The sequence below is a fragment of the Dipteris shenzhenensis genome, chromosome 1 (genome assembly GCF_047967505.1).
Source record: "Dipteris shenzhenensis isolate YYH24624 ecotype China chromosome 1, Dip_SZ_1.0, whole genome shotgun sequence".
NCBI classification, from domain to species: domain Eukaryota; kingdom Viridiplantae; phylum Streptophyta; class Polypodiopsida; order Gleicheniales; family Dipteridaceae; genus Dipteris; species Dipteris shenzhenensis.
Window position 1 is genome coordinate 1,813,065 of NC_141596.1, and position 7,928 is coordinate 1,820,992.

Genomic DNA, 7,928 nt, shown 5'->3' on the forward strand with positions numbered 1-7,928 from the left:
ACCCTCTGAATCCCCACATCAGCATGGGTCAACTGGGCCTCCATGCAACTCCTGCCAAAGTCCTGCCAAAGCATCCTATATAGCCTTACAGAATCCTTTAGAGCCAAAAAACCTCTTGCTAAACTTTAAAGGAAGGTCACTCGACTTACCTGCAATGCTTGGAGCACAAAATTGCCACATTATAAAAATATATTATGGGAGGCTTGTAGAGGTCACATGTTCTTCGGAGGTTCATGGGACCTCTCAAGTACCATCCTTCTTCTGATATATAGAATCTATTGAGTCTACTTGCTTAAATTCAATACCTTTTCTCTGATTGGACCACTCAAGAAAGGTCGGACTAGGGGCTTAATGTCTAGCCTTTCTTGAGTGAGTTGGATTCTCGAGCAGAGAATCCATTGAGAATCCATTGACGGTCGAGAATCGGCATCGGTCGACGTTTACCGATTGAAACCGATGAAACCGGCTTGTGGCCATGGCTCTAGTTTCACCGGTATCGACCGAAACCGGAGCCATGGCCGCGAGCCGGTTTCATCGCCAAGGAAGGTGCTTTCTGGCTTGAAGTAAGGATTCCTTGAGTTGGGACGGTGATTGATGCAGGCGATGGTAGTGAAGGGTTATATTATAGGAAGAGCTTCATGAAAGGTTCTGTGATTTTCCACTCGTTCCGTCTGCTCTCACTCTCACGTCCGCCTCCTTCCATCGCAATCTCTCTTTCCCTGCCTCTTCGAGCTTGCTTTGCTACTATGAGTGCGGGATCAGCTCGCCTCCCTCCCGCTGTTTCTCCTCCTCCGACTTCCCACTCGGGCAAGGTAGTTGCTGGAGCTGTAATCATCCTTTTTACTCGCTTTTGTCCATCTTCGCAACCCTTTGTGCTAATACCATGGCCGTAGCTGAGAGCCGTCATTTGGGTCCTTCTCCTGTTTACAGTTCAAGGTCGCTTTATGCCAACTGGCGGTGACTTCAGACAAGGACACAAATATCGCGCATGCGCGGGAGAAGATCGAGTCTGCAGCCGATAATGGCGCGAAGCTGATCGTTCTCCCTGTATGTGTCGCCACCGGTTGATTTCGATTCTCATTTCCTCAGGCCACAATGTTGGCTTAAATAGAAAAGCAGATCAATTTGGTAACTTGTCCTTTCCGAGAAGGTAACACTCGAAGACTTGAGCTGGGCAGGAAATGTGGAATTGTCCATATTCCAACTCTAGTTTCCCAGTCTATGCAGAAGAAATCAACGCCGGAGGTGAAGGGTCCCCGTCAGCTGCAATGCTTTCTGAAGTTGCCAAAGCAAGAGGAGTGACTATTATTGGTGGATCTATATCTGAGCGCAGCGCTGATTGCCTTTTCAATACCTGTTGCATCTTTGGAACGGATGGTGAATTGAAAGCCAAACACCGAAAGGTTGGTTGGTATTTAAAATTTCACTTGTTTGAAGTTGAGACGATCAAATGCCACGCACGTGTAAACAGTGGTATATTGAATTTCGGATTTTAAGGCAAAATCGGGAGAGTGGTAGCTTGATTTCTACCCATTTTGATGGTCTGCCTGATGATGTAATTTTACCTCGATCAACGGCTACAGTGAACTCAGAATCCACAGGCAAAGTCGGGACATTGAAAAGTGGTTGTTTTTCATCACGGGGCAGATTTCTATCATTGTCATGGTCGTGCTCAATGATGTTGTGCATCACAATGTTTCTTCTTGGATTGATTAGATACATCTTTTCGACATTGACATTCCTGGGAAAATGACGTTCAAGGAGTCTGACACATTGACTGCTGGGGAGAGTCTGACTATTGTTGATACAGGTATCTTGCAAAATCCTGGTGTAGTAGTGCTCGATAGTAAGTGACGGCCTGCCTGTAAACCGTGATCTTACCCCTCGAAAGTTTTGGTATAAGAGGACAAACTTTCATTTTTGTGCATCATACCATGGGTTGTCTCACGATGATAGAGTGTGATATGAGGTCAACATGATCAAGAGGATCTAATGATAGTGACTATCGCAGATCATAAGGATGTTTTTCCTTTTAAGACCCTTGATCAAGGGTTTCTTGCAATCCTCTGCTGTTTGAGAACTCTTGAGAATGTAAATTGCACAATGTGCGTAGAGGTATACATGTACACAAAGAGTGGCGAAATGGACATGTCCAAAATGTAAAAAGTGTGTGTGAAGAGACCATTGGGGCTCTCAAAGTTAGGGTTCTATATTCATCATTGTAACCTTCATCTTGTTCCACAAAGAGGTGTGCATATCAGATAGAATCCTGGTGTATGGAGACTGCCTCCCTCCACTCCTCTCCTCTCTCCCACACCTCAAAACACTCTTTGAACATGGTATCAGAGGCAAAGGGCTAAGCCATTCTCCTCTCTCCCACACGTCAACGCACTTTCAACATATAAGTGCTTACTTTTATGTAGGTTTGCTTATAGCTTGGGGAACACATCAACTTCTCCAAATAGTATATTTTCTTGTTTTTCAAATTTTGCTCATGCGAACTCCATCCTAGTATCTGACACATCCACACATTGGTATGCTGGATTTGATCATGTCAGTTACTGCAATTTTATATCCATGCATGAACATGACATGCTGAAACAGGTTATCCCCAAAGCTGCACTAGACTGCACTATTCTAGACTAAATTATATGGAACAGAGTATCACACTACATGACCTGACAACTTAACGTAAAGATCAACGCTTTCCAAGAGGGTTCTTGGAAAAAAGAGCATTGCCACTTCAAAGACAAGGTCTCTCTCCTGGGCAGTATGAGCTCCAAAGACTTTGGCGGAAATTCTTGAGTGATGGACTTCTCCTTTCATTGACACCACGCTCTGGCACTCGTATCATCTATGCACACACGTTATACAACATCTCTCAAAGCTACCTTGCCCCACCCCTTGTGCACTGCTCACCATCAATGACATCATATATGTAGGCCTGAAGCTACATAGTGGCCAAGCTAAGAGGCTATGTACTGATTACATTGCATGTGGACTAATATCCTGTCCCCGATCATGGCAAAGTTATATACTGAAGCAGTCTACACTGGTTTTTTCCACACTTAGATCCTTAATACCATCATTCCTATCCACATGGCCATAGCCCGGAAATCTACAAGGCCATCATGATTAGGTCATGGGTTCCTTCAGAAAGTTATGAGCGCATCATATGCGCTATTTGTGGAGTTATCATTCCACTTATTAAAAGAGGGTTTGGGCCATGCATTAAAGAACTGATCTCATTGTTTGTAGCTTTGTGGTTGGATTCAAATTTTAGCATTTAGTTTGGTTTTTTCAGCCATGTATCTATCTTGGGCTTGTGAATGTGATGTCTTTTAATTAATACTAATCATGCTCAATTGGATACTTTAATTGTTGATGTGGATATTGCTAACGGATCTTTGTTCTAAGCCTGGAAATTTGACAATGTAATTGAATGAGTTTAAAGGAGATCTTTTATCTACAAATGGATGCCTTTGGTTAAAGAAAACTTTGCAAACAATGTGCCTTTGGTTGAGAATGTGAATCTGTCTAGCCCACCTAGTACTAGTGCATAGTGAGAGTATAAGCATGAAACTCTTTCCAATCTCACACCAAGTGAGTGCACAAGCAGACAACCTGAAATTTATCCAACGACAGTAGAGGATTGTAGCAAAGAAAACATATATAGTTTTTTCACAAAAAGGTACCAAAGTAACTAAGAATGTTTCTAGATAGCAACCTAGAAACACATTTTATTTCACAAATGTTTCATTCCTTTGAATGTGAAATGTTTAAAAGTGATTCTATAAATTGCAATTTTTATAAATGCACATAATAAATTTTAACTTAGTGTTTAAATAGGCATGAGAAGCTTGTGCAATTTGCCCTATTGTGCAATGTGCATTATTCTAGTAGAAACGTTACATCATAGTGCACATTGCACGGTTGTACGACTTTTCATCAAAGGCAAACCCAGTTTCACCATTTTTGTGAAATGTTTCTTCCCTAAGACGTTCTGAGGGCCTAAATGCTTGAAATGCTTTTTGTGGTGACTATGGAAGGTGCAAGGTGAAACATCAGCCAAAGGGGGACTAGAAAAACGAACTGTTGCTACTCTTTATTCCTCCCTTCACCATCCCCTTCTTCTCTAGACCAATATCCAGCTGAATTCAGCATAGTTGCAATAAGAAAAGGACCAACTATATCTCTATCACATTTGGCAGAATGATCCTAATTATTTTGGTAAACATAAATACCTCACTTCTATAACGATATACAAGGATCCTTGATTTTACTCGTTTTTCATGCCTGGGAAAGTTGGTTAATATTTGAATTACGACTTTATAGTTACACAACAGAAATAGAGGAGGAAATGTATCATATCTAGATCAATGTAAATATGTAGCCCATTCCCCCCCTCCATTTGGCCAATTGAAGTCGCTGGCCATACCGAAATTGACATGCAAATGTATCCCAGGCTGTGTATGTCTGCCAAACGCATCCCTCTGATATGATGGCATGCCAAACGGCTGAGAAGAGGATTGACGTCTCTCCCAAGGGAATGGGCTGCCCTGCAAACCAAAACTAGCTTCTGGCATACTTACTGCTGCAGCAAAGGAGCAGTAAAATGGGTGTAACCAAGTGGGTCGTCCCAAAATAGATTGCTCCATCTGTAGAGGTGCAGAGAGCTGTAAACTATAAGATGGCGTCAAGTCTGATAATAGGGTCGGTGTTGTAGAGAATAAATCCTCAACGCCTCGATAATCCCCATACTGGGGAGGAAGCTGCTCAAACTGAGACTGACAAAAGGGCTGAAATCCTGCTAAGTGTCGGGAATCTGACGTAAAACCCCCATGTTGTGTGGAGAATGCATCCTGGCTGTCTGACCGATCCCCATGCTGGGGCATAGGCTGCTTGCCCTTGTCAGAAAATGCGCCGAGCTGCTGGCCAATCCGCTGAGATATCTGCTCACCAATCTGCTGCCCCAACTGAAGAAATGTATCATGGAGCTTCTCATCACTGTCATGCAGTGATGAGGCTGCTGAGCTTGGGAGCCATGGTGACTATCCCGGGAGAAGGAGCTCGAATCTAGCTAGCTTCCTGCAAAAAGTCCCACTCTGGCAGACAATGCTAAGCAAGTACGAGCGTAAAGGAAGAAAGGAAGCAGATAGACAAAAGCAAATGCTGCTGTAATTGCACCTGATGTTGTGTGTGCAACACACAATAAATGTCGAGAATTGGCCAAAATGGGGCAGTGGAAGGCCTTGAGAATGGGCCAAAATGTTGTCTCGTCACCTGCTCACATTTGGGTTGTGTTGGAGTCAAATCACTGGATTGCTTTGTAACTCAAAATTCATTCGTCAGTCCTTGCTAGTCAAAAGCAAACTTAAGGAAGCTTGTCAGTGGCTTTGAGGCTGCAGTCGAGACTCCTGAGAATGATGGAAGAGTCCCTTGATGTTACAGATATGCTTAGAAAGGTTGTGCATTGAAAAATTGTACACACAGGCATCCTTAATCAAATTTGGTGATGGTGTTAGCTTTGGTGTTGCTTGCTGTTAGAATTCGGAAGGAAAGTGAAAGGAAGAAGAAAAGGTGCCAGGGTTGGAGCTCTGATACCGATGTAGAAAAGGGGGTAGGGGCAAATTAAAGAAAATGATGTTAGAAATGACCCAACAGAGGGTACGCACAGCGGAAGACTGATAGAATAGCCCAGGCATAGTTACCAAGGAACGGCGTTCCGACATCCAGAACGTCTGGAAGGCTGTTCCAGGTAGCATGCCGGAACCGGAACGGCCCCGGAACATCTTTTTTTTTTTTTGGGGGGGGGGAGGGGGCTCTTTGAAAGTTTCAAATGGGTATTTTAGAGCTTGTATATAAAGTTTAAAGCTGTAAAATGTTAGTTTCTTTCATTTTCTAACATAATTTTAAGCCATATGATGATGTATTGTGTATGACGTGGCATTCCAGTTCCCGTTCCCCCTTCTCGGAACGTTCCCGTTCCGACACCCGAATTTCCAGAACGTTCCCGTTCCCTGGTAACTATGAGCCCAGGAGCTCACACAGTGTGGTGTGGGGTGTGGAATCACAAACTTCTTAAACTTAAGTGCATAGAATAGATGTGCAGACTCATCAATAGACAATGAACCAGCCAGATAGAGAAACCACCAAAATAATATATTTCCGTCCAAAGCTATGGAAACAATACAAAAGAGAGATCCAGAGTCCCACCAATGGTGTGGTCCTCTGATCTTACCACAAGGTACTCCTCCTATCTGCTGGCTATCTCTAGAGTCGAGCCCACGTGCTCCACCTCGAGGGTGAGTAGACTTTCTGTCCAGATCCCTTCCACCTTGCTGTCTTTGCACCAGCCTAGGTGGGCAGCACCCTCAGCTAAGTTTGCAGCTACTGTTTGCTCTCTTCTCCTCCAGTGATGAGGCCTAAGACAAGCTCCCTGCTGCTCCTTTCTGATGGGGCTTTTCTGCTGCTCCAAGTGATATGTAATGAGGCCTGAGGCCTATCCTTCTATAGGGGCTGAGCCCCTTGTCAATTTGACCTACCAGCCAGCCCTAAATGGGCTGACTGGCTGGTTGGCTTGCAGCCCTAACCAACCGACTGATTGGCTGCTTTCCAAGCCCTATATAAGGGCCTCTGCCAGGCCCTTTTGGGCTGCTGTCAGGCCCCAAGGACAGCCCCACATTGGGCGCTACCCTTGGGCTCATCTATGGCCAAAAGTGGCTGGCCCACCATAGCCTCCACCTCTGCCCCTTCTGTCCTGCTGGTGCTGCTCTTGCTCAGGCCTGTTCCAGCCCTCAGAACCTGCTCCAACAGCTCCGTCATGCTGCTGTACTGCAGCCATACCTTCGCTGATTTCACCGCCATGTGTCGCCATGTTCTGGGCCTGTTTGCAGGCTATGACCTTGCCCACTACCCTCTCCACTTGGCCGGCCATGCAGGCACCATCTGTCTGGGATACTTTTCTCTCTTTGATTCTTGCCCACATGGCAGCCATGCTGCTGCTCATGTGTTAGTCTCTCAAACCCTAGGTTCACCCCCCCATGCTCTCCTCATATGGGGGCTTACAGATGGGGAGGTGACCTTTCCAACAAAGGAGTAGAAGAGCGGAAGGGAGAGAGAGAAGGGAGAGAAGGAAGGAGGAGGGAGAGAGAGAGAGAGAGAGAGAGAGTAGGCTGCAAGGAGGAGGAAGGGGATTAGATGTCACATCAAAATGTACACAATGAGTGGTGGATGGGGACTTATATAGTCTCTCCACATTTCCCACCTAAAGGGCCACTAAAATAGCCTTTCCCCCCTTTTATTACATAGACCAGGGCAAGGTAGTGGCTTAACTAGAACATCTGATCTGCTGTGTAGCCTTTTTGATGGTATGCAGTACAGGTTGGTACAACCTCAGGTTCAGTGTGGAGGTGTGGTGGAAGACTGCGTCTGACTGGAGAACATCTGCAGATGTGTGGCAGCAGCACAGCACACTCAGTAGCAGGTCGGGGTCAGACTACAGACCGGTCGGGTCTGATCTGATTGGCAGTGTGCTGTTTTGGGCCTGGTTGGCTCAGTGTGAGTCAGCCTTGTTTGGGAGGGATTCTAGTCCCTTCAACCCTGTAAAGAGGGAGTTTTTTGGCGCATCCAAATAATTTCCACTGAAGCCTATTAAGGGCAACGCAGGAGGAGTGCATGAGCATCTATGCTCCCAGTAGAACTCAGCATACAGTTGAATCTGACTGATTTTACCCAGCTCACTGCTGGAAATTTCTTGCTCTTCTCTTAGCTGTTATCGCACACTTTGTGGATGAATAAGAGTCTGAGTTTTTTTTGAGTCTGGACTAGTGCAAATCATGAAGTAGTGTCCATTAGCAACTCTTCCTCATCTGAGGAGTCACCCAAACTGAGAATAGCACTTTCAGAAAAAGAGGATTTGTCTGATC

General features: G+C 45.1%; 1 protein-coding gene across 1 annotated transcript; it reads left to right on the forward strand.

Annotated features, from left to right (window-relative positions):
• The first annotated feature begins 403 nt into the window (after positions 1-403).
• On the forward strand, positions 404-7,524 carry LOC147905236 (omega-amidase, chloroplastic-like). The gene is made up of 5 exons (XM_087378774.1): positions 404-812; positions 931-1,047; positions 1,179-1,403; positions 1,717-1,810; positions 7,379-7,524. The coding sequence occupies exons 1-5, from the start codon at positions 639-641 to the stop codon at positions 7,522-7,524; spliced, it is 756 nt and encodes a 251-aa protein (XP_087234900.1). The 5' UTR covers positions 404-638.
• The last annotated feature ends 404 nt before the right edge of the window (positions 7,525-7,928 follow it).

Excerpts from the sequence above, each read along its gene's own strand:
- LOC147905236 (XM_087378774.1), top strand. The coding sequence starts at position 639 with ATGAAAGGTTCTGTGATTTTCCACTCGTTCCGTCTGCTCTCACTCTCA. Across the intron at positions 813-930 it reads CGACTTCCCACTCGGGCAAG|TTCAAGGTCGCTTTATGCCA; the intron begins GTAGTTGCTGGA and ends TCCTGTTTACAG. Across the intron at positions 1,811-7,378 it reads TCTGACTATTGTTGATACAG|TACAGGTTGGTACAACCTCA; the intron begins GTATCTTGCAAA and ends GATGGTATGCAG.